Genomic DNA, 26439 nt, shown 5'->3' with positions numbered 1-26439 from the left:
TTTTTTTTTAATTGTGTTGTCATTGTTTATACTGTTCATCCCATACCCCTGATTAGGAAATCTATACTCTGAACTTTATACTGCACATTCTATGCTTTTGGTTAGGTATTCAAAGTGTCCATTTTTTACATTTGATATGTCTAGCTTTCTACTTACACATAAGAAAATAATAAGTTATATATTTGTTTTAAAAGTCTTTAAAAAAACAGAACTCACTGGAGAAATTTTATATGGTTCAAGTTTTAAATTTTGGCTGAAAAGTCTATGATATGTTGTCAGATCTTAAGCCACCCTAAAAGCCACCCTAAAAGATAGTCTAAATTTTCTAGCATACTCTATGATACTACTATTATACTATAATATTTAGATATTTATATGAATAATGTAAATGAATTTTTGCTTTCTAAGAAGGAACACTTGATATTTCAAATCAAAATAACAAAGAGTACATAATGCATCTTAGCAGACCATTTTATACAGTTATAGCTTATTCTAAAATGCTATAACCATAAGGCTATTGCTCAAAACTTGTTCAAAAATGTACACAAAATGACCTTAAGCTTGGGTGTAGATCCTTTAAAACCGGATTCCCTGCAATGTAAACATGCAAAAGAAGCTAAATTAAGGATTTCTGTGTAAATGCATATATATTGTCTTAACTAAGATAATATGTAATAAGAGGCTGGGTTTTTTGTATTCTTACCTAGATTACTCCTGCTAGTTTTAAGACAGTATACGAAACAACATTTTTAACAGATGTTTGGGCGTACTCTATAGCAGGAGCAACCGATAGGACTCTGATTTTATCCGCTGTCCGTGCACGTGAGAGAGCGACATATAATTGACCATGCGAAAAGCACGATCGAGGAAGATAGACCAACACTTGGTCTAGTGTCTGCCCTTGAGACTTATTGATGGTCATTGCAAAACTTAATTTGATTGGAAACTGGTTCCTCTGAAATTGAAAAGGATACTTCTGAGAACTCGATGGCCTGAGTTTAATTCGAGGTATAAACACATGTTCGCCTTGATACTGTCCAACAGCAATCACACACTCGATTAAATTTGAGAAAAACCTCTTACATATGAGCCGTGTACCATTACACAGACCGGAAGAAGGCAACAGGTTTCTGAGTAATATTAATGGGCAATCCTTTTTCAACACAAGGTTATGAGGACTCATTCCTCCTAGGCACAGTTTGTTCAGAAATTCCGTAGGGTATATGTTGCCAGTGTCATCCAAAATAGTATCATAGCTTGTATATGTCCTTGCTTCCCCTGGAAACTTATCAATCATGAACGAATTTATAGAATCGACATCATCATTTATAGGAGTTAGAACAGCTCTCCTTGAAAATATTTTGGGATCCAAACTGCCTGAACTCAATTCTGGAAAAGTTAATTCTAGGTATTCTAATATTGGATCTTCTTCAGGCTAAAAAGTCTTCACTATCTGTGTAGGTAACTAAATGAGATCACTTTCCATAGTTTGCAATTCCCCATTTCCTAATGCAAGCAAAAACTCACTGAATGCAGGGTCTTCTCTGGCCCTTAAGTTTTCAGTCAATCTGAATCTCTTTAAATGATTCCATATATATGAACTCACCACACTTGCGTCAACTGCTTCTTTCTGAGACTTATTAGGAACAACAGGTAGCACTTGTCGAAAATCCCCACCAAATACAATTACTTTTCCACTGAATACAATATTATTATCACATATATCCTGTAACAATAAGTCCAAAGATTCCAAATTTTGCTTGTTTGCCATTGATGCTTCATCCCATATTATAAGGGCTGTTTCTTTTATCAATGCTGCTAGGCTACTTTGCTTAGAAATGTTGCATGCTAGTGAGCAATCACTGTCTACTGGTATTTTGAATCTTGAGTGCGCTGTTCTACCAGAAGGAATGTTTGCTGCAGCTATACCAGAAGTCGCTGTCGGCAAAACAATCTTATTCATGAGGCGAATCTCTGCATATAGTGCATTGTATAAGAATGTTTTGCCGGTTCCATCTGGAACATCTACAAAAAATGCTCCTGGTTTTCCTTTTATCACATGCTCCATTATAGATGTAAATGCTTCCCTTTGAGCTGCATTTAAGAGGCTGCGGCTGTCTATACAGCTCTGAGGAATTGGGGCATCTAGTGCGTCTTGTATATCTTTTGTTCTGTCAATCATGATATCAGTGCTATCACTTAAAGAAGTCAAACCACATTCACCCAATGATTTTCCCATAGCTTCTAGATGCTGCTCAATTGATCTGAATGTGAGCTTTTTAATTTTGCTTTCTGCACCAGGAGTTTTTTTTGCAAAATCTTCTGACAATGCAACATAGTTACTGTACCATAGTTCTTCAGGGTTTTCTGGCTGACAGAATATAAGCACAGTAGCAAATAAACGGCGTAAAGCTACTGGCAGCTGAATTTCAGTCGCTTCAGCTAAATAAATGTTTGCAGCATCATCCATTTCTAAGATACCTGCTTTAAGGAACGCCTCCTTGAAGCTTGCACATACATGCCCGCGAACTGTGCGTAAGTCTGTAAATGACCTAGGACTCTTGACATTTAGCAACAGCAATCGCAAATAGAAGCGCTCACCTTCAGAAGGAGCTACAAAGGTTAAACGGCCTACCATTTTTGTTTTACGTTTCCGCCTGAACCATGCTTTTGCAGTACCATCCCATCTATAGTGCTCTGGAAATTCTCCATAAAAATACCCCAAACCATTCTCAGAAGCAGCATTCAAACGGAAAAACTCTGTTAAAGGAGTCTTTGCATAAACACCACTTGCACTTCCCACATCTAGTCTTTCATGTGGCCGCACACACACAGTGTTCATTTTTGGCATATGAACTGAGAGAGGCATTACTGGTGGATATATTTCAAATAAGTCAAATCCAAAAATTCTCCATGCTGCTTCACATGGTGACACCCACCTTCCTGACTGATACAGAGCAATCTCATCTTCAGAATTTCTATCTTCAGCTGAAACATTAAAGGCCACCCGATCATGTCCCTTGTAAACATATTTGTACAAGTACTTTACTGCTTTTATAGTTGAACAAACCTCAACGTTTAAATGGCAGTCAAAAAGTGAAGAAAGATAAGGGTTATAAGGCACAACCCATCGATTATCTAAGTAAGCACCCCTGACCTTGACTTGTTCTCCAGTATCCGTCCTGCGATAGCATGGGTATCCATCCTTATTTGTTGTGGTTTGTGGTGTGAATTTTTTTGGATACCCATTTTTACAAGAAGATACACTATCTTTCTTTCTCATACAAGGGCATTCTGGATTTAATTCCCCACGTGGTCCATGCATCATATGCTGTAACACAATCTTACGGAGTTCGGGTTGATTCACAGGAGGTATTTTTGCGCAAACAAATTTATCATAATCAGCAGGACACTTCATCTTGTACTGTGGCTGTAGAATTAACAAGAAATGAGCATGGGGTAACCCTCTTTTCTGGAAATCTACAACATAAATCATAGCAGCTACTTTGCCAAATATTTTTTCTTTCTTGATTTTTTTCCTGAGAGCAATCAACTTTGCTCGAAATATTCGAGCAACTAAATCTGGCCGATCCTGAGCAGCTTCACATGGCGATAGTTCAGCTTTTATCTCTGGCCAATTTGCGTTGCATGTTACAGTAACAAAGAGATCAGGTTTCCCGTATTTCTACACAAGCGCCATTGCATTCAAATATCTCCTTTTCATATCACGAGGCCCTCCTAGGAAAGATGGCGGCAAAATGAACTTATGTCCAACATTTTCTGCATTTGTTTCTCCACTTTCGACTGTATCAAGAATCCCTTTATATAGATCAGCTCTTATTGTATCTTGATTCCTCCGGAAAAAGTCTAATCTTGTATTTTCAACTTTGATATACATATCCACAATGTACTGCAGGAAAGCACGACCTGCCCTTAGAAGCATGTTTCCTATCCTGATTTGAATCATGTAGGCATAGTACTCTCTTGCAGAGATGTACTTATTTGCCCTGGTATGCCTTCCAGAAGCACCTATAATAAGCATTAAGACAGATGAATTAACTGAACGTATCTTATTTAAAGGAAACAATGTTATAAAAGTAATATAAAACATTAAAGTCTTTGTGCAAACTCACGGGCGGCTTCTGCATCCAGAAACTCTGCTGGAGTGTGTACTGCACAAGACTGAATAGGATCAGGTTCAGTGGCCAATTGTCTGTCTCTACCGTGCGAAACTTTTTTCAGACCCTGATGCCAACCACATTCACCTCTTGGAAAGAGTAGAGGATACTGTAAAGGGTCATAGCACCCATAATAGTGTGCAATCCGGTGAATTTCCGTAGATTTTCCAGTTACAAGGATATGTGGCCATGAACTCTGGCTCGACGAAACACTATCAGGCCAAATAACTGCAACTTCATCTGAAGTGGGAGCATTATACACTCTTTGATCTGGTACAGTGTTTGAATTTATTATGATGTTAGTACTTTCATTGACAGTTACTTCTTTCAAAGAACGAAAAAATCTTGCATATGGATTATCTCTAGTTACTCGCATTAATATGTCAATTACATCTTGTCTTAATTCAGGAAAACAATCTGCCCGATGTTTAAGTTCATTTTGGCCATCATAGAAGTAAAGTTGCAAGTATTTTGGGCCTTTTTCATCTGGAATTAAATCTGGTACAGAATGATATATTTGACCATGTAATTTAAAGACATATATTCCTTTATGTGTTTCTCTGTCGACTTTACCACCAATTGAACTAAAAGAAAATAAATTATTGCACAATCTAGCAAACTTTCTAAAATGCACAGCATCTTCATCCTTTGAAGTAAAAAACCTTACTAATTCCGGGGGATATTCATTAGCAACTATCTTAATATCTCCATCACCACAACAGAAATGCAGGGTTTCAAACTGGGATTTCTTAGCCCCACATTTGGCACAGTAAGTAGGCGGAGCTAACTGTAATGGCTGTGTAGGCAATGGCTTCCCTATAGCAGCCACAGGTGTTTCTATAACATTATCAAAAGATACCTTGTAAAATTCTATCACACAACAACATATATACATTGATCTTATGAACTGGAACTATAAATAAGGACTTACTTTTAGCCGCATCTCTTAATTGCTTTGAAGTTTGTGCAGGTGCAGACAATGACACCTTGTTTTTCCTGTAAAATTATAAAGTAAAAACAGAAAAGAAAGTAGTAAACAGTATACTATACAGCAACATATATAGATTTTCTTTGGAAATTGTAATTACAATATGATCTCACCCTTAGCCAAATCCTTTAATTGTTTTGAACTCTGTCCAGATGATGGAGTTGCCTTAGTAGCCTTGCTTCTTTCTGTCATATACAAAAATAATTAAAGAACAAAACCTGCTTAGTAAATTCACCCAAATATTTCTCCCACACAGCAGCACACATACACTAACCCTTTAAACCGAACCTACAGCAATGCTTACTTTTCGGTGCCTTCTCTAACTGCTCTGAACTCTGCGCACATGATGGAGTTGCCTTAGTAGCCTTGCTTCTTTCTGTCATATCCAAAAATAATTCAAGAACAAAACCTACTAAGTAAATTCAGCCAAATATTTCTCCCACACAGCAGCACACATACACTAACCCTTTAAACCGAAACTACAGCAATGCTTACTTTTCGGTGCCTTCTCTAACTGCTCTGAACTCTGCGCAGATGAAGGTGTTGCTTTAGTAGATTTAGGTTTTTCTGTAATGCAACATAAATAAAACAGGAAGAAAGCTTATTAAATAGATTCACATATATATCCTTCTTGTAGCTATAAACCAAAACAAAGTGCTTACTCCCAGCTGTGATGTATATCGAAGGCCTTGCTCTAGCCTTTTTAGGTCTTGGTTGTTCTTCCTCACTATACAAAGCATAAAAGACAGGTGGATTTGTTTTTGAACATAATTATAACTGGCATAATCATACTTTTCATAATAACCTAGTACCTGATGGAATTCTGCAGCAATGATACACTAATTGCTCGTTTTGACTGTCGACCTTGAGCTGATGGCCTCTTAAAATTATAAGGTGCCTCAGCTATTATAAAAACATTGTAAAACAGCAATAAAGCAGTTATTCATTAAGGTGATAGTATGCAACAACACAATATTCAAAATAAATAAGAAACTCTTTTTTTCTGTAAAGATCATTTTACTGCACAAACGCACCCATTTCACACTGCCACAGCTGAAACCACCTCTAGATCTTATATATGGTAGCAACAAAGTCTGCGTTTTTTTGTTCTTTTATTTCTGCATAAAACCACAACCAACAACCTAGTATTACTTTTTGCAGCTAACTTAGTGTTCGACATTTCACTAAGCGTTAAAGAAAGTAAAATTTGTTTCGATGACTATTTCAGAGACAATAGGCAAAGGAGAAATAATATGTTTATAAGTAACATAAAACAATGTGCACTTAAATAGGGCAATCAAAAGGTGCTTTCATTCATTTAGAAAGTACATTACATTATATTCAAGTCTTATCATACATACGATTTCTTTCATGCGGTTTCAACATACTCAAAAGAAGCACTAAATCTAAATGCCAAAAGTAGAACATAAGCTCATATAATAGACCTAGTGCACACTAAACATAAGCACTGATAATGAGGCAAACATCATGCCATGCTACCTATTAACTATAACACTAAGTAACCTAAGCAAACTTAGCACGCTTCCAAACAGTCTCTAGTTCAGGAATGCCAGAAACCAAAGGTTCTGTAACTCTGACAGCAGAAGAAGATGCGGTGTCCATTGCAACACTTAAGCGGCGCTTCATTGGAGCAGAGGGTGGCACAATAGGCTTAGGAATCTGAAACCTTTCAGATGTCAGAGTCACACAGTCTCCTTCAGGAAAGTGGTCACTTCTAGCAGCTAATCGTTCCTTGAAACGGTAAAACTTAGTCTTTAAATCAGAACAAGCAGCACCCTTCTCTGAAGCAAGGCCATAATTAGCATCTATAACCTCTAGGTTATACTGGGTGACCAAGTAATGGATAGCTCTTTTAGCGGCCTTTTGCCTTGCAGCTGCTACTTCAGCACAAGGATCACTATAAATGCACTCCATACCAGTTCCATTGTGGGGGCAAGACACAGTTAGCCAAGACACAAAACCCAAACCTTCAGCCCAAATAGTCTCCAATGAACTTACCTCTGCTCCCGTTTTTGTAACAACAGCACCTAAAAAGTCAACATAATTCATCGTCACATGGACAACATCCTCAGTTGTTCTCTTTCCTAAATTGCCTTGAGTTGTAGGCATCTCTAGCCCTTTCTCACGACATAATTCAACAACCTTATGCTTATAAAGTTTACTACACAACTAATACATTCTTGCTCTATCAGCAGTAAAATCATTCACCCATACTCCATAGTGGCTGATCATTTTCTGTACAGCTTTTTGAGCTGCCCTTTCCTGTGACTCCTGAATTGTATTAGCCTCCCCACCAAAGAATACAAATTCAGATCTGCCACATTCAGTCTTAACACGAACAAAAGCGTTGTTCCTATCCTTATCTACGTAACCATACACTGGTTCAGGGAAATTTAAACATTCAACCACTTGACCTAATAAAGGTCGAAATGGAATGGTAATTTTGTTCGGATGAATGGCCATAACCTGTAACCGGCAAAAAATAGCATCTTAATTAAAGCAACACAAGCACCAACTAATCAAACACACCTAGAAAATTACAAGACCTAACAGCAATCCAGCTAAGAAACCATATACACTCGAAAAATTCCAGTCCAAATTCCCCACACAAACTTACTGATAGTAGTATCGCACTGATTCACCACCACAGCTAGCCCAAGATGCAGTTTCCTATAGTTCTGTTTTATTTCACCAAGAAGAGGGGGGAAAAAAGGAAAAAGGAAACACAGAACACACAAAAAAAAAGCAACATAAGCAACAACATTTAAGCCAAATCTCCAGAAATACAACAATATTAGCATAAGTACATAAACTAACAACTAAACTAAAACTTGTAGTTCATATTTCCAGCTCATTTACGTTCCATTATAGTCCAGAAAGTCAAGTACTCTTATAATCCAAGAATCACTATGTCAATATGCAAATTTGTTTATATAACTAAGTTTCAGTAAAATATGATCCATTATACTGCAGTGTTCTCATCAAAATTAGCCAGAAGAAAACAACCTCAGTCAAAGTTTCATAGTACCAACCTTTTCTCACACAGCATATGAAGAAGAACAAAGAAATACATACAAGAAATAAGTGAAATATGTGCTGGTATAAAAGGCAAAGAAATAAACCAAAGGACACACCTATACATATTTTAATACAACAAAGAAGTACATCACAAAAGTATTTTAAGCCTCGAAATTCAAATATCTTCTATACTTAGTATATTTAAATACAATAAATATTCTAGCAATTTTGTAGTACAACTCAAACAGCTGCACCACATCATTCCTTGTGCAAACACTGTAGATTAACAGTATCCAACCTACACCAATTTTCCAATTGCAATAATTAATCACCTAATTAGCTAACCAGACCATATCCTTTGCTACTAAAATAACAATTCAAGAAGAAATAGCCCAAACAAATTTTCCAATCACAATAAATAATCACCTAATTATCTAACAATACCATAACCTCCGCCACTAACATAAAACATACAAAATGAAATCCCAAAGTAAATAGCAAATTAACACAGCCAACCATAAATCAAAGATAACTAAATTTCGGGGGAAAAAAAAGGGGAAAAAGAAAAAACGCACCTTATAATAACCCATAAGCATCATATATAAAGCAGCAGCAACCCAGATTACACGAACAATCTCCATTGAACTATGCTCTGGAAGTGAAGAAAACGCAATCACCAAATTAATTGCCTAATTACATCAAAGGTTATTACATCAATAAAGAAAGAAAAAAGGTTCCCAGGAAGCATAGCTCTATACGTGGCCAACATCAACTGACAAATGTACACCAAGCAAGGACAAAAAGTGAAAGGACAATCCTACCCTTGGAATTTTGGTGCTCCAGCAAGGGAGACAAAGGGCAAATGCGCCATTTCTCTGTTCCTAAGGAACAGTAAATTTGGAAGCAACTTTGGTGCAACAGTAAGTTGCTTCGGGACTTTTTATAAGAGTTAAGGATAAATCGACAAAAAAAAAAAACTAAATATTGAGTCCTGAAATTGTTGTTTTGAAAAAATTAATTACCGACCTACGAAATTATATTTATGTACATATATATATAATAATTATGTCCTAGTACAAAAGATAGTCCACATTTTGGTATCTATACCAAACAAAAGCTAGGTTAGAGTGATTCTATGCTAGACTAAAGCTAAGCTACGCAATCGCCTGAAAACCCTGGCCTGCTCCACCACTACCCGGGTCGTTCCTTGGGTCTCGATGCTGAGGATGAATGGTGGAACATGAGTCGTTGTTGGTCAAACGACTCATCATCTCATCCATACTCTCCTTGTATCTCCTCTCCATTTCAGTCATTCGGGAGTCAATTCGCCTTTCCATCTCGGCTTCCATTTGAGTTTGGAGAGCTTGCACCCTGTGTTCCATCTGGTCTTGCATTTGAGAAATGACAGACGGCGTGTATTGCTGTGAAGAACGGGAACCTCGACCCATCTGTTTGCCATAGTAGAGCTCTGCACCTTGGCCAAGTCCCTTCACACGCCCCTTCTTATTGCGCCCACCCACCGTCTCCCAGTACAACTCATTGGGACTCTTCTGAATCCCCTGACTCCTTGTTTCTTCGAGCTTCTTCTGGTAGGTCTCCTACAAAATATTGAAGATAATAAAAAATATTGTTAAAAAACAACCAACAATATAAGGTAAGGTTTCTTTCTTCTAACATTCCAATATCACATACTTTTAGGTGCATAAGGATAGAAATAAAGATAAATAAGCACATAAGTCAAATATCGACCCTAACCCATCCAAAATCATCCAAATTTGGGCTATATGGCTAAAACCATGCCTATTTTCTATGTTTTCAAGCAAATGTAAGGTTTCTTTCTTCTAACATTCCAATATCAATTTCTTTTAGGTGCCTAAGGATAGAAATTAAGAGAATTAAGCACATATGTCAAATATCGACCCTAACTCATCCAAAATCATCCAAATTTGGGCTATATGGCTAAAACCATGCCTATTTTCTAAGTTTTCAAGAAAATGGACTCGTTCTTTCTTCTAACATTACAATATCACATACTTTTAAGTGCCTAAGGATAGAAATTAAGAGAAATAAGCACATATGTCAATTTTCGACCCTAACTCATCCAAAATCATCCAAATTTGGGCTATATGGCTAAAACCATGCCTATTTTCTAAGTTTTCAAGCAAATGGACTCGTTCTTTCTTCTAACATTCCAATATCACATACTTTTAAGTTCCTAAGGATAGAAATTAAAAAAAATAAGCACATATGTCAATTTTCGACCCTAACTCATCCAAAATCATCCAAATTTGGGCTGTATGGCTAAAACCATGCCTATTTTCTAAGTTTTCAAGCAAATGTAAGGTTTCTTTCTTCTAACATTCCAATATCAATTGCTTTTAGGTGCCTAAGGATAGAAATTAAGAGAATTAAGCACATATGTCAAATATCGACCCTAACTCATCCAAAATCATCCAAATTTGGGCTATATGGCTAAAACCATGCCTATTTTCTATGTTTTCAAGCAAATGTAAGGTTTCTTTCTTCTAACATTCCAATATAAATTGCTTTTAGGTGCCTAAGTATAGAAATTAAGAGAAATAAGCACATATGTCAAATATCGACCCTAACTCATCCAAAATCATCTAAATTTGGGCTATATGGCTAAAACCATGCCTATTTTCTATGTTTTCAAGCAAATGGACTCGTTCTTTCTTCTAACATTCCAATATCAATTTCTTTTAAGTGCCTAAGGATAGAAGTTAAGAGAAATAAGCACATATGTCAAATATCGACCCTAACTCATCCAAAATCATCCAAATTTGGGCTATATGGCTAAAACCATGCCTATTTTCTATGTTTTCAAGCAAATGTAAGGTTTCTTTCTTCTAACATTCCAATATAAATTGATTTTAGGTGCCTAAGGATAGAAATTAAGAGAAATAAGCACATATGTCAAATATCGACCCTAACTCATCCAAAATCATCCAAATTTGGGCTATATGGCTAAAACCATGCCTATTTTCTATGTTTTCAAGCAAATGTAAGGTTTCTTTCTTCTAACATTCCAATATCAATTGCTTTTAGGTGCCTAAGGATAGAAATTAAGAGAAATAAGCACATATGTCAATTTTCGACCCTAACTCATCCAAAATCATCCAAATTTGGCCTATATGGCTAAAATCATGCCTATTTTCTATGTTTTCAAGCAAATGGACTCGCTATTTCTTCTAACATTACAATATCAATTGCTTTTAAGTGCCTAAGGATAGAAATTAAGAGAAATAAGCACATATGTCAAATATCGACCCTAACTCATCCAAAATCATCCAAATTTGGGCTATATGGCTAAAACCATGCCTATTTTCTATGTTTTCAAGCAAATGTAAGGTTTCTTTCTTCTAACATTCCAATATCAATTGGTTTTAGGTGCCTAAGGATAGAAATTAAGAGAAATAAGCACATATGTCAAATATCGACCCTAACTCATCCAAAATCATCCAAATTTGGGCTATATGGCTAAAACCATGCCTATTTTCTATGTTTTCAAGCAAATGGACTCGTTCTTTCTTCTAACATTCCAATATCAATTGCTTTTAAGTGCCTAAGGATAGAAATCAAGAGAAATAAGCACATATGTCAATTTTCGACCCTAACTCATCCAAATAAGCATATAATGAGTTCTACTTTGCTAATTTGCCATATATCAACTCATATAATAAGTGTTTACCACAATCCTTTTTGCTTTGTTGTTGGCAGCCACTTGGCCTTTTCCAGGCACTTCCTTGAAGTGTGTCTTCAAGAAAAGATCATGGGCATTTGGTAATTGGCCTTGGTTTTTTGCAGCATTTATATATACATGCAGAAAATCAATGAAAACATGTTAGCCCACCAAAATTCATTAATAGACAAATGACTTAATTGTTACTGGACATATTGTAGGAACCTTACCATCATTTTAGCATGCTGTACAGATGACATTGAACCTTGAAAGTGGGTCGGTTCAACGACATTTTCCATGGATCCGCCTCTTCGGTTCTTCTTGTTTTGTTCCGACCGCTTCTTATAATCTGGATCGGTGGCAACAATTCGCATCATGCCTTCGTGGACATCCTTATTAAGCCATCTTGGTCTGCGACCATTCAGCCTGTGTGTGATGTTGTAGAATGTGCCACGTAGGCGATTTGCAAACTTTTCTTCGAAAGTGTCCTTCACTTGGTTGTTTAACTCAGGTGCCCACTTGAATTTTTTCTGCAAATCAAGAAAATGTCTTTATTACAAAATTCAACTCCATCAATATACTTTATAAAACATGTATTATGTTAGGTTAAAGTTATCATACGCTGAACAAGTTCCAAAAGTGCTCTCTCGAATCTTCATCAACCTCTCCATAATTCCTCCAAGGCTCAACATAGTAGCCGGTTAGCGAGTCGGAGAGCACATTCTTCACCGGGATATCATCAAACCTATAATAAAGGATAGACATTCATGTAAGTAGATAATCAACAAAAAGTGAACAAAACATGGTTAAAGTAGTACAAATTCACTTTATCAAAATAAAGACGAATTTAAGGATATTTCATTATACAAATACATACGCACCAAAGTGTGGAAGGGTCCAACTCTAGCAAGTCATTAGGATGCGGGTCCTGAAGCTCCTGTTCCTGTTGCTCTTGTTGCCCTTGTACATGCCTAGGAATCTGTCTCTGATTGACGATTTCTTAAGAGGCCCCCAAATCATGTGCCTCCTCTTCCTCCATTGACTCATCCTCGTCAACACGTACAACCTGAGATTTCCCCTTAGTCTTTCTCCTCTTGGACGTTTCTCCTTTATTTCCTCCTCCCATGATGACCACCTGAAAAAGTTGTTAGTACCATGATCGCACATTGTAAATTCATAATTTAGATCCATAAGACATTAAAATAATAAAATGAGACCAAAAATGTAATGCAATATTACAAGTCCGAGTAGTCATTAAAAACTAAACATTCGAAGACAATAGTTAAAGGAGTAACTACATATTCTCCTCTTCATTACTCTTATCACTACTACCACTATCATTATCACTATCATTATTACTATCACTAGTGTCATCTAAAAATACATCGATGTCCTCTTCTTCGTCACTATCACTGGAGCCAATGCTTTCTTCTTCTTCATCATCGCTTGAGATAATAAAGCCATCGTCATCATCATCATCACTATCAAGTTCATAGTCTGGAATGTCATTTGGTGGACAAAGCGTTGCATGTACTTGTGGTGAAGGACCCTGCAAAAACTCTAAATCCACCGGAGCATCAATCACCGACCTTGCTTGAGTTCTAAATACAGCCCACCATTGAACCCGATCACGTTTAAGGCTAGGGTAAGATGCATAATACACTTGAGACACTTGGTAAGATAAGACAAATGGATCATACTTGGGATACTTCTTAGTATGATTTACTTTGACAAGCTTGTATTGTTCATGAATGTTCATTCCTTTACCACAAACCATCCAACTACAACTAAAAAAAATAGTCTTGTACTCTTTTTCGGGACCGGTGTAGACAAGTTCAATTATGTCGTTTAAAATGCCAAAGTACTCTCCACCGTCCTCACTTGAGACACACACCCCGTAATTCATCGTAGATTTGTGTTTGCCATAGGACTGTGTGTGGAAATTAAAGCCACCGACAAATATCTGGTTCCAAGTTCGAACACGCTTGAAAGGCCTCATAGACAATGCTCGCAACACATCGGAACTTGGTTTTTGTTCTCTCACCTATAACCGTTACGAATACAAATGTCACACTAATTGAAACGAAATATATTATATTATATTATCACAAAATAATCGATATGAAATGTTCGAAAAGTATTATCACCTTGTGATGAAACCAATCAGGGAATTCAGTTTCGCATTTTTCCATGATATCTTCTCGACGTAAATAAGTTCGAGTACTAAGAATGTAGTCCTCAAACTGCCTAATAGATTAATGACACATGGTTAATCATTGCAGCAATTATATTAAATTTAAGGGATTTTCAAAAGTTTATCCTAAACATACATACCTTTCGTATTCACCAAGACTGCCGGTATTTCTTAAAACGAACAAATGAGCACATTCGAGTTCCTTGTCATCTAAATACCGAGTTTTACCCAAATTTGACACACGACCCTTATCCACCGTGAACAGCTCTGGGATTTCATCGTTGTCAGCCGGGGATTCCACATCAGCATTCACATTTCGACCTAGATCTCGTGTTTTTGTGTCAACTGAGGGCTGAAAGTAATTGGAGCAGAAGTTTGATATCTCTTCAGTGAGATAAGCGTTGCATATGGAACCTTCAACACGAGCCTTATTACCAATTTTTCGTTTCAGGTGATTGAGGAACCTGTAATTATGTTTATGTAGCCGTAGAAGTATAAGTAACGAAAAGCAATGAAAGAGATGAAAGTAAGAGTTGAGAAAGGACCTTTGATTTACCTTTCAAAAGGATACATCCACCGATATTGAACAGGTCCACATAACTTGCCCTCATATGGAAAATGAATTGGTAAATGCTCCATGGAGTTGAAAAAGATGGGGGGAAAACACTTGCACAGGATCTCAGCTATGTTTTTTTCCAATCGCTCCATGTCGCTAACTGTAATTGTGTAGCAACATAAATCGCGAAAGAATTGGCTTATCTCTGTAATTGCATTCCATATATGGGTAGGGAGCAATTCTCTCAAAGCAGTGGGCAACAACCTCTCCATGAACACGTGACAATCATGACTTTTCATTCCATGTAACTTACCTGATTGCAAATCAACGCATCGGCTCAAATTGGAAGCGTAACCATTAGGAAACCGCAGTTGTTTGACCCACTCACACAAAACCTTTCTCTGAGCCTTGTCAAGAGAAAATGGAGCCTTTGGCATGAATTCTTTTCCTCTATCATCCTCTTGAGTATGTAGCTGGGGCCGTTTACACTATTTAGCAATGTCATTCCGAGCTGATGGCGTGTCACAAGATAGCTTTTTCACGTCCATTATAGTGTGAATCAACTGATCAAAAAAGTTTTTTTCAACGTGCATGACATCTAAGTTGTGACGAACAAGCAGATGTTTCCAATATGGAAGGTCCCATAGAGTGCTTTGCTTGAACCACCCTTTTTTTGCATTCTTGAGACGTTTCAGTGCCTCGGGGCCATCTGTTGCTTTCGGGAGGTTTTTCACACATTCCCAAAGTTCCTCTCCTGACATGATGTGAGGTGGTGAACCTTTTTCGACTTTGTTTTTACAAAATGCATTTTTACTATTTCGAAAAGGATGATTTGTCGGAAGGAATTGACGATGGCAATCAAACCAAGAAACCTTACCACCATTTTCGAGCCAAAATGCTTTGCTTTTCTCCATGCAATATGGACAAGCCTTCTTACCGGCTGTGGTCCAACCAGATAACATACCATAAGCCGGGAAGTCACTAACGGTCCATAGGATGGCTGCTCGAAGATTGAAATTTTGTTTTCTCGAAATATCGTAAGTATTTGCCCCAACTTCCCACAAATGTTTCAACTCGTGTATGAGCGGTTGCATGTAAACATCCAAGTTGCCCTTAGGGTTTTTAGGACCAGGAACGAGTAACGAAAGAAACATGAATTGTCTTTTCATACACATTGACGGAGGCAAGTTATAAGGGGTCAAAATGACAGGCCAACATGAATATTGTCCCCCAAACTGACCATGTGGAGCAAATCCATCCGTACATAGGCCAAGTCGAACATTACGAGGTTCAGAGGCAAACTCAGGAAAGCAACTATCTAGGTGTTTCCACGCTTCACTATCGCTAGGGTGTGCCATTGTGCCTTGAACTCGAGGATTTTTAGCATGTCATGTCATTTCCTCATAAATGTTTTTAGTTGCAAAAATCCTTTGCAACCTAGGTGTGATAGGGAAATAAAATAGAACATTCAAAGGCACTAAGCTACCTTTAGAAGTCTTCTTGTATCGGTCGCTGCCACACACCCTACATGTAGATAATTGAGCATCATCTTTCCAAAACAACATACATCCTTTCGGGCATGCATGAATCTTTTCATGGGGCAGCTCTAACCCCTTAACAATTTTCTTGACCTCATAGAATGTCTCGGCCATGTGGTTGTTGTTAGGAATCGCTTCATTAACCAAAGAAGCAAATCCATCAACACATATGTGCGGCAAATTATACTCACACTTTAGGCTAGTGATTCTAGAAGCCATCTCTAACACAGACAATGAACTCCCTTCGTATAACGGTTGTTCAGAAGCCCTTAACAAATCAAAAAATGGCTTGTCTTGTGCATTAGGCTCCTCCTCTAATGAAACAGGTGGCTCTTCGGAATGGCCTTGATCTTGAGACTGACCAAAGGCATCCAAAACCATTTCACGATATTCATTTGACTGCCTTCTACGAGTTCCTGGAAACCCTTCCCCATGACACATCCACTCATAGTAATTAGGTAAAAAACCGCTGCGATACAAATGAAGTTTGACCGTATCTGGATCCCAAAGACGTTTGTTTTTGCATTTAAAACATGGACACCTAACTTCATTCGGGTTGCTACTCTCGGGATGATCTTCCACATATTTAAGGAATTCATCTACCCCCTTCAAGAACTCAGGATTAATAGGATTCCCAACCTTCCTTTCGTACATCCAGCTACGTTCTTTTCGTTTCATGATTACAAGTTCTACACAACTAACACATATGCCATTAATCACATTAGTCATAAAGCACAATATATATTCATTATAGATCAAACTGTTATTGGAAATGCAAATGAGAAGAGAAATGATTTCCAAGGGTCCTTATCACTCCAACCTAACCCATCCTTGTACGTTCAATCTCACTAGTGAATGTATGCCAGAATTTCAATTCTATGGAAAATCCGGCAGCATCTCCCTACAGTTCCCCAAGTACACAATATAGGCGATTAGAAACACCTATATATGTACCTAGAGAACATTGTAGAGAAATGACAAGCAAGGATCTTCCTTAGAATTAAAACAAAGGAATACATTCACCACCTAAGTGAGAATAAACGTACAAGGACAGTCCCAATCGGGGACTATTCAAGACATACTCCTAATGTGTATGCCTTGAACGGGTATCTAGGTATATTATTATGCAAATAATTTTTTTAAAAATATATATACTTAACTAACATACATAATATTAAACAAATATATCAAGATTAAACTAAACAAGAGAAACAAATCAAACCAAACCAAAGTAAACTAATATATCATATTAAAATAAACCAAACCAAACTACCGTTTTATATATTAAATTAAACTAACATATTTCTAAAAAAAACTAAACTAAATTAAGATACTTTATATTAAAAAAAATTAAACTAAAACACATTATATTAACATAAAATTAACTAAACTACATTATGTTAAACTAAACTAAACCAAACTAACATTGTTTTTTTTTAAAGAGAAGGGAGCAATTAATTAATTATAAGATTTATTTAAAAATATATATACTTAACTAACATACATAATATTAAACAAATATATCAAGATTAAACTAAACAAGAGAAACATATCATAACACCATACTATTAATATAAACCAAATCAAACCAAACCAAAGTAAACTAATATATCATATTAAACTAAACCAAACCAAACTACCGTTTTATATATTAAATTAAACTAACATATTTCTAAAAAAACTAAACTAAAATAAGATACTTTATATTAAAATAAATTAAACTAAAACACATTATATTAACATAAACTTAACTAAACTACATTATGTTAAACTAAACTAAACCAAACTAACATTATATTGTTTTTTTAAAGAGAAGGGAGCAATTAATTACTTATAAGAGATGACCAATGTCACTAAATTAACCAAACTAAAAGTTATTGAATACATTCTAATTATAATCCAACACACTATCTAACAACCAAAGTAAGATACACACATACATTATATTAGGGTTTGTAATGTAACTAACCTTTAGATCTGCACTTCTTTTTAACAATTAAACCAACAAAATTGTACAAATCCTACAACAAAATTAAAAAAAAAAAATAATTAAGGGTTTATAAGTAAACAAAATTAAATTGAAAAAAAAAGGGGGAAAGCAAAGGCAACTTACTGAATTTTCAGGGGACGGAGGTGTGGCGTCGCCGGAAACAACCACGGCCAGGTGGTTCAGTCACGGCTAGGGGACGGAGGTGCGGCGCATAGGCTGCGTTGTGGTGGTTATATGTTAGCCGGTGGTGGTTTTTTTGCAAAATTAAAAAAAAAAAAAATTGACCAATTGCACACACTTACCTAGACGCCGAAAACCACCAGGGCGTCGCCGGAAACCACCAATTGCACGTTTCTGCCTCGACAGCTCTCCCTTCCTCCTTATCTTTCTCTTTCTCGTTCTCTTTCTCCTCTCTCTTTCTTTCACCCTTCTTTCTCTCTTTTGTTCTCGGCGGCTGGTGTGCGTCGACTGCAGGCGTCACCGGCGTAACGGTTAGGCGTCGCCGGCGTAACGGTTAAGCGCCGCCGCGACTTTCTTCTCTCTCCTTCTCTCTCTCCTTCTCTTTCTCTCTCTCCTCCCGCTGCTTCTCTTTCTGCGTTTCTTTCCCCCCCTTTTTTAGGTCAAGGATAGATTTTTAATTTTCAAAAATAACAATGAATTTTACGACGGAAATAAATTCCGTCGTAATTATAACTTCCGACGGAATATTCCGTCGCAAAACACTTTACGACGGAATATTCCGTCGGAAGTTTATTATTACGACGGAATTTATTTCCGTCGTAAAATTTACGAGGGAAAATACATCGTAATTAAACTTTTCCGTCGCTAAATTGCGACGAAATGTTTTCCGTCGAAAATATCCACCTTAACGACGGAAAAACAGGTCCGTCGTAAGTATTCCGTCGCAATTTAGCCTATTTCTTGTAGTGAAATAAGATTGAAATGAAAATACAAATAGTTTGTGTAAATATACATAATCTCTTATTGATTCATTAATTTTTAATCCTCCATTTAAGATTTCATATATTAAAACCATATTATGAATAGGTGAATTTTGACAAACAAAATGATGTTAAATGTGAAAAGTTTGTGTAATTATATATAATCATCTCTACAATCTATTTAATGATTATAGATTATTTCTCCGACCTTAATTAATTTTAGAGTTCAAATTCTTTGTATTAGGAATGTGAACAAAAATAATGATTATAACAAATAAACATTTTATCTTGTGTTAGGATTGGTGGGTGCACCATTGAAGCAAATTAAAGAAGTAGAGATTAATAAAATAATTAAAAATATATATATAAGAAAGACATGAAAAATGAAATTAAGCTCTAACATTTTTATATGGTTGGTTTTGGGTCGTTAATGTGTCAAAAGATTTTGGATTATCATTGGTTCTATATATATTTTGTTCAATTTCATGTATTTGGTTTAATTACTCATACAAATTTTAAATTTCAAGCGTGACTAATAATTGAGTCGTCGTTTTTTTAGAACTAGTTTTTGACTCGAACCACACACTAGGTTGTTGCACCTTGCACACAATTTTGATCATATTTAAAATTTCACTTTACAGAAATACAATTTACAATTTTGCTCATTACACATAGCATGAGAATAGTAGTTGGTTAATCACAAATCAATCAATAAAATTTTCAACTAACTTAAACCTTAATTAGACATGAGTGGTGTCAAAACCTAATCTGTCCGACTCCATCCGAAATCAACTCAAAAAATATCCAATTTAATTCTCATTGACACAATAATTTCCTAATAGCCCCTGCGCAAGGATGACACGCACAAAAAAAAAAAAAACACAATAATTTCCTAATAGCCGGCCGCAAGAAAAATATCCGATCCAATCTTATCAAACCCAACGTTATCGAACCAACCTAAATACCCAAACACTTGAATTTACGCGTCTAAACTCGACTAGACCCGAATTAACACCTCTACCTCTGGCTTAAGAACGAGGCGACCGCAAAGTCAATATCAACGCAAAACCTCCGTTTATGCAAGTGTGTAGATTTTACGAGGAGAGAGAAAGTGAGAGATGTCGTACTTGCTACCGCACTTGCACTCTGGTTGGGCTGTCGATCAAGCCATCCTCGCCGAGGAAGAACGTCTCGTCATCATCCGTTTCGGCCATGATTGGGATGAAACTTGTATGCAGGTATCCTTTCCCCCCTTTCTATCAATTCATCAAACCCTAAATTTTCAACTTCTGATTATAATTGTGAATTTCTTTTTCTGAATTCCTCTTTTGTTGGATTTTATATGCTTGTTTGCCTGCTTATAATTATGGAATTTGAGTTTTTGTGCCTTAATTTGGAGTTTCTTTATGATCTTAATTTCTGCAATAATTTGGCTGTGTAAATTGTATTTGGAAGGATAGGGTTTTTTTGGGTATTAATGTAGAATTGAGGGTAGAATTGTTGCATTTTCATACGTAGGAGGGATCGTATTGCTGAAAATTCAGACAATTTTAGAATTAGGAGCTTTTTTCTGCCTTTGATGTTCGTTGCAAAAACTTGAATATTGGGTTTTCTTTGTGCTTATGGTAGTTGTTGTCAAGTCAGGAAGTGACTGTTGAGTGATTGAGTCTTGTACTGTAAACTGAACTAATTCTCGGATTAGGAGAGAACTCGAGTGCATCGAAAGTTGATATCACCTTCATTTTGTAAGCATCTTTTCTTGAATAGATGTTTGTCTTTCCAGTCTTTGTGCCCGTAGCTACTTACTATTCTACGAGTAAGATAAAAGACGATGATATGATAGTTGGCGATCTTCATAGCCATCTGCACATGTCTTATGCTCCTGTCTGGCCTCCTTTTTAGCTGATCATTTCATGGGGCAATTGATGTTTGCATCATTTTGCATGTTTGCTTATGGTGTGTTGCAGTCTACTAGTATGTTAAAAAGCACAAAAAAGTTTCTAGTTTAGGCTTGTAGTCAGTAGTCAATACCGAAATGTGAAGTGTACATGTTAGGATCTTAAAATAACTGTTGGGCAATGTTTTTCTTGTGGCAAGTAATTTATGTTTCAGGTTGAGAGTGGGAGATTGTCTTTGTCATGATTAGATTAGATAGTGTTGGCTTCACTAGCCCTTTTTCTTTTGCTCATGGCGGAAGTCGCTTTTCCCCTTTGGTGAAGCTAGTTCTACTAGTTGCTTGATTGCTATTAGGTTTAACTTGGGAAATAATGAAAGATTCATCTCATAGTTGATGATTGATTAGACTTTTAGATGTTTGATGCGGGTATGTGCCTTAGAAGTTTATTATTATGCTAATGAGGGTGGTTAGTTCATTTTTTAGAAGGGTGCCTTGACCCTTTGAGTCTTTGGGTATGGGTTAGGACCTAGAAAGTTTAATTATGGAATCAGGATTCAGGGATCTTTAACTCTAATTCCACTTATATGGTTTTGGTTAGCCCTTTATCTGAAATTAGATACCTAATGTTCATGTTCTCACAATACTGCCTGTTTCTCATTGAATATTTCCATGTTACTGGGTTGTATATCATATTAGTTGCTCTGCATACCGATGAAGAAATGGAATAGGTATTGTAGATGATTGATGCTATACCTAATGATCAGTCATGTATGTGTTTGCAACTTTTGACTTTTGCCAATTGTATTCTTGTTATACATACACCGTACTTGTTATTGAGTTTATGCATACATTGTACTTGCTATGTTTTGAAAGCAATTGTAGATTTTGAAGAAAGGAAAATGAGTTCTATTTGAATTGGTTTATGTCTTAACAATATATTTTTTTTACCGTGAAGTATGTCAATTGTTGCCTTTCCAACCTAGGCTATGACAAAATCAGCTTCTTTGTAGTTTGTACCTCTGGTGGTAAGACTCCCAAAACCCCACCTTGTAAGAGAGATAGAGGGGGGGGGGGGGGGGGGGGGGTTGGAGTGGTTTCATGTTAGATTCCAGCTTTGTGGTATGCATCCATACCTCCTCTGAGTTAGCAATTGGATGGATTCTGCTGTCGGCTGTATATCTAGGTGACACTTGCAAGTTTCCTGGCATCTCTTGTTTCTTTTTGAAATGTTCGAAAGTCTTATTTACAGTGTGGACATAAAAGTGTTATCTAGTTCTGCTTCTCTTAATTTTGTTTCATGAATCTTACAACAGTTCCCATTTTCCTCAGATGGATGAAGTGCTGGCCTCAGTGGCGGAGACAATTAAAAACTTTGCTGTGATATACCTTGTAGACATAACAGAAGTTCCTGATTTCAACACGATGTACGAGTTGTATGACCCATCCACAATTATGTTCTTCTTTAGGAACAAGCACATAATGATAGATCTTGGCACTGGGAACAACAATAAGATCAACTGGGCCCTTAAGGACAAGCAGGAGTTCATAGACATTGTTGAGACCGTCTATCGCGGTGCTCGTAAGGGTCGAGGTCTCGTGATTGCACCAAAAGATTATTCCACGAAATATCGCTATTGAGTGGTTGTATACTCCTGGTGGAACTTTTATAACAAGTGTATTATTGAACTCGATAAATCTGGGTTTACACTCCTGTAAGTGTACCCCTGATGAATTCATGTTGACTGTGATTGCTCTATTGTTGTAACTGTTGCTTGAACAAGCAGGCAAACTTACATGTTCTGTGCTGATGGATTGTCAAGTTATGCAGGATTTTGTTCACATTTTAGTTCTAAGTACTAGCTATGAGTTTATGATGATTGCCCTTTAATTCATGTCAATTAGTTAGGCGATATGCTGAACTGATCAACGGTAAACAGTAGAAACTCAGAAAATCTGCCATTCAACATAATTGATAGACGTGTGAACATTAAAGCACAAGTTCATTATACAGTTGATCGAGAATGTCTAGATAATCCTTTAACAATAAATTCCGTGTTTCCTTGTCCATAACATGGTTGATCGTTTATGTTTTAGTGTTCAGATATCCGAACATCTAGCTTACAGTTTAGATATATTCCCTATGTGCATACTTTCTATACAAATGTACACCTATTGAATTCCTGAATTTGAAAGATTGGCAGACGTAGATCTCTCTACCTTTAATCTTTTCTTGACAGGCTCCCTACTACTCCTACGACATAAGATCCGATCAGATACCAAGTTACCCCAGCTAGCATAACCTGCATCCCAAAACTGTTTACCACCTGTTGTGCGAAAGAACCACCTATATGTCTGTCCAACCCTCCAATTGCCTCACCTGGTCCTTGTAATCCAACTGTAATCGCTGCAACCATACCCAAACCGATTGGAATGCCTGAAACAAGGGGATTGCTCGGTTTAATATCTCTTTTTATGTATGCTTTGCCCCGGTTAACTCCAGTATAAGATGGTGTTTTACTTCTTGTCTGAGCATATGACTTGTTCTCTATTCTCAGTGGAAGTACAGGGGTTGATGGAACCCAATATTCTTCCTGCTGGGTTTCCTGAGAGAGAACCTTTGCCTTGGCCCGATTCTTAAACATACCGTGTTTCCTAGCTGCTGCTGCTGCATTTCTGAGCTTCTCAATGTCAGGATCTCGGGATATGTTCTTTTCCCTTAGTGTTAAGCTTAGAGAAGTATCTGAAGTGGGTGTTTGCCAGTACAACCAATTTGAGATTGACCTGATGGTTTGTATTGCTGACATCCTCGCGTCTTTCTGGAGATCAGAGTACTGAAAATGTAGTGCAGCATTAGATAATTTTTTCGATAAACCAAGTTCAAATGTCAGGGAAAATAATAACCTTAGAGTCTTGATTTGATTTTTTGGTTGCTGCTTCTTCCAATCGCTTCTGGAAAAATTTAAGTTCAGTGAAAACATCGAAGATTCGTGCACCAGCTGTGTTGCTTGCCCCTATCCTGACCTTCCCTCTTGGCTGCTTTGACATGAGAAATTCCAGTGCAGGAAGGTCTGCTCTGTTTACTGTCCTGATTGCCACTCAACGTACATATAATACGTGCAATCAAACTTATCAGTTGGTTTTATTATATGGTCTAGAGTATAAATTCAATAAAACTAACATCATGATCAAATATTAACCAGGGAATACTAAATTCCCCAAAGTAAAGGTTCTGTAAGAAGTTGAGAACATCCTAGACTCCTAGTTTAGCACAAAAAAAGACTGCAAAACCTACTGAAATTTAAGGCAGTGAAGAGATGAGATGGTCATTACGAGATGCAATCGACAGGACAAGCGTCTATGGCAGCTTGGATTTTATCTTCAGGATCAGCCCACTGAGACACAACGCGAGCCCTTCCATAGGTAGACTCGATAGCAAACGTCTTCTCAGCAAGCAATGCACATTTTAAGCAGCCAACACATCTGATCTCATCAACAAATATAGCCCTTTGTTCTGATTCTGATCCCAGCCAAACCGAGTACATTGGCCTGCCTGTGTAGCCTTGCAACTCTGTGAACTTAGCTCGTTCCTATCCAAACATTCACACCTTTACCTTACCATATACTTGACCAAAACTTATTGGTTCGAAAATTTGCTACTTGTATTAGAAAAATAACCACTAAAAATAAAGTTGAACAATTTTGTGATGAATTCATGATCAGTTGAAACTTAACCAGAAGATAATAATTACCTTATCGTAGACATATCGAGAGATGGGATCAGAGAGAACAGCATAAGCTTCATTAAGGATGATAGCCATATCATGGCCTGCTAGCCCTGCAATATCAGGATGACATCTTTTTTGAAGGGATCTGTAAGCCCTTTTAATCTGGCTTTGATCACTGCTACTGTCTATCCCTAAAAGATCATACAGGTCGTACTCCATTATCGAGCTTGTAGATGACAACGACGACGATGATGATGATGCCTTACAAGTTAGCAAATGATGATGCTTAAGTTTATGATTTGAGAAGTTTGATAAGGATTTTGGGAACTGATCATGTAATAAAATTTTCTGCCCTTTATGTATGATTGATGAATTTAGTGTTGCAAAGTTAAGAGAAAAGGTTGTAGAAGCCATTTTTCTGAAGGTGGTTTGAAACACATACACCATGCAATTTGTTGATTGTGTTTTAGGAGCAGAGAATTACAAAGAGTTTGGAAAAGAAAGAGAGCCACATGTTATAAGATATTTTGGCTAGTCTACCATGAAGGTGATTGTTCTAATATATGTTCCGTGTACTCTTTTAAATTCTTACAAGTACCTCGGGTTTGAACTTTAGAAATTCATCAACATTGACCGGGCGAGTTTTTTCCTTTAATTTCGATTGACTCGTTTAAAGTTAAATTAGTTGGAATCTAATAAGATTTTGATATTTGGTGGTTCAGTTAAAAAAAAAAAAAAAAAAGGGTATTTGTTGCTAAAAAATGATTGTATGTTACACTAATGATAATCATGTCCATTACTTCCCTTTGATTTATCTTAATTCAGGTCATTCATAGGTAAATTCAATATAGTGACCCAACTATCCTTAAACCGACTAAAATAATTTGACTTTTAATTCCCTGTCATTCATGGTTAAATTCAATATAGTGATCCAAATACTCAAAAACCGGCTAAAATAAAAAAAAAAAAAAAATTAGATAAATTAAATTATCATAAAACCATGTAATAAATTGATACAAATTTTTTTTATTTAGTTTTGCAAAATCATTACTTGTAACTTATTTGTATTTCTTTTGCGTTGGGGTCATGTGAAATAGGTTGTATAACATTGTAAAATTTGTAATCTACTTACCGACAAACTAAGGGTCTGTTCTCTTCAGCTTAATTTCATTTCATTTCAACTCCAATCAGTTCAGTTCAATTCAGTTCCTAATTTCCTTCTCTCATAAAATATTTAATTCAGTTCAGTTGAGCTCCTAATTTCTCTCTCACAAAATATTGAGTTCAGTTCAGTTCTGTAAATCAAAATAGACCCTAAGTACTCGATAATATGGAATAGTAAACAATATTACCTTAAAACCTTTTACAGTTTTACCCTCAAACCTTTATAGTATTACTGTATTCCAATTTGCAATACTCTATAATAAATTTCTCCGCCCAAAATTTTCTCACAATTATGATTTTCACCACTTTTCCGAAATAGAGAAAAGTTAATACAAACATCAAAATCACGTGTCCTAGGGTTAGCTAGAACAATATTCGCTAGAGATGTGTAGTGCCGCAATTTCCAAAAGAAAAGTAGATGGCTTAAGCTCACTTGCCCTTCGTGTTGCATGCCGTTCTTACATGCCATGTAATTAGTAAAGCTCGCAAGTTTAGTCATTTTATACGTTATAGGACATGTCATGGGTTA

The 26439-nt window shown here is 36.5% G+C and overlaps 3 protein-coding genes across 3 annotated transcripts; 1 reads left to right on the top strand and 2 right to left on the bottom strand.

Moving 5' to 3' along the window:
• Positions 1 to 1465: 1465 nt before the first annotated feature.
• On the bottom strand, positions 1466 to 6346 carry LOC145559260 (uncharacterized). The gene is made up of 10 exons (XM_081620695.1): positions 6319 to 6346; positions 5979 to 6069; positions 5829 to 5893; positions 5662 to 5733; positions 5471 to 5542; positions 5267 to 5351; positions 5110 to 5174; positions 4134 to 5015; positions 3776 to 4029; positions 1466 to 3685 (listed from the first exon to the last, which is right to left on the bottom strand). Exons 1-10 carry the CDS (start codon positions 6344 to 6346, stop codon positions 1466 to 1468), a joined length of 3834 nt encoding a protein of 1277 aa, XP_081476821.1.
• A 13809-nt stretch (positions 6347 to 20155) lies between these two features.
• On the top strand, positions 20156 to 22867 carry LOC145558191 (thioredoxin-like protein YLS8). The gene is made up of 2 exons (XM_081619344.1): positions 20156 to 20362; positions 22351 to 22867. The coding sequence occupies exons 1-2, from the start codon at positions 20243 to 20245 to the stop codon at positions 22657 to 22659; spliced, it is 429 nt and encodes a 142-aa protein (XP_081475470.1). The 5' UTR covers positions 20156 to 20242; the 3' UTR covers positions 22660 to 22867.
• Positions 22868 to 23032: 165 nt separating this feature from the next.
• Positions 23033 to 25283, bottom strand: LOC145558190 (chaperone protein dnaJ C76, chloroplastic-like). The gene is made up of 4 exons (XM_081619343.1): positions 24771 to 25283; positions 24352 to 24608; positions 23923 to 24106; positions 23033 to 23852 (listed from the first exon to the last, which is right to left on the bottom strand). The coding sequence occupies exons 1-4, from the start codon at positions 25191 to 25193 to the stop codon at positions 23241 to 23243; spliced, it is 1476 nt and encodes a 491-aa protein (XP_081475469.1). The 5' UTR covers positions 25194 to 25283; the 3' UTR covers positions 23033 to 23240.
• Positions 25284 to 26439: the final 1156 nt, after the last annotated feature.

The sequence above is a fragment of the Chenopodium album genome, chromosome 9, assembly GCF_948465745.1.
Source record: "Chenopodium album chromosome 9, dcCheAlbu1.1, whole genome shotgun sequence".
NCBI classification, from domain to species: Eukaryota; Viridiplantae; Streptophyta; class Magnoliopsida; order Caryophyllales; family Amaranthaceae; genus Chenopodium; species Chenopodium album.
This window is presented reverse-complemented; position numbering and strand designations above follow the sequence as displayed.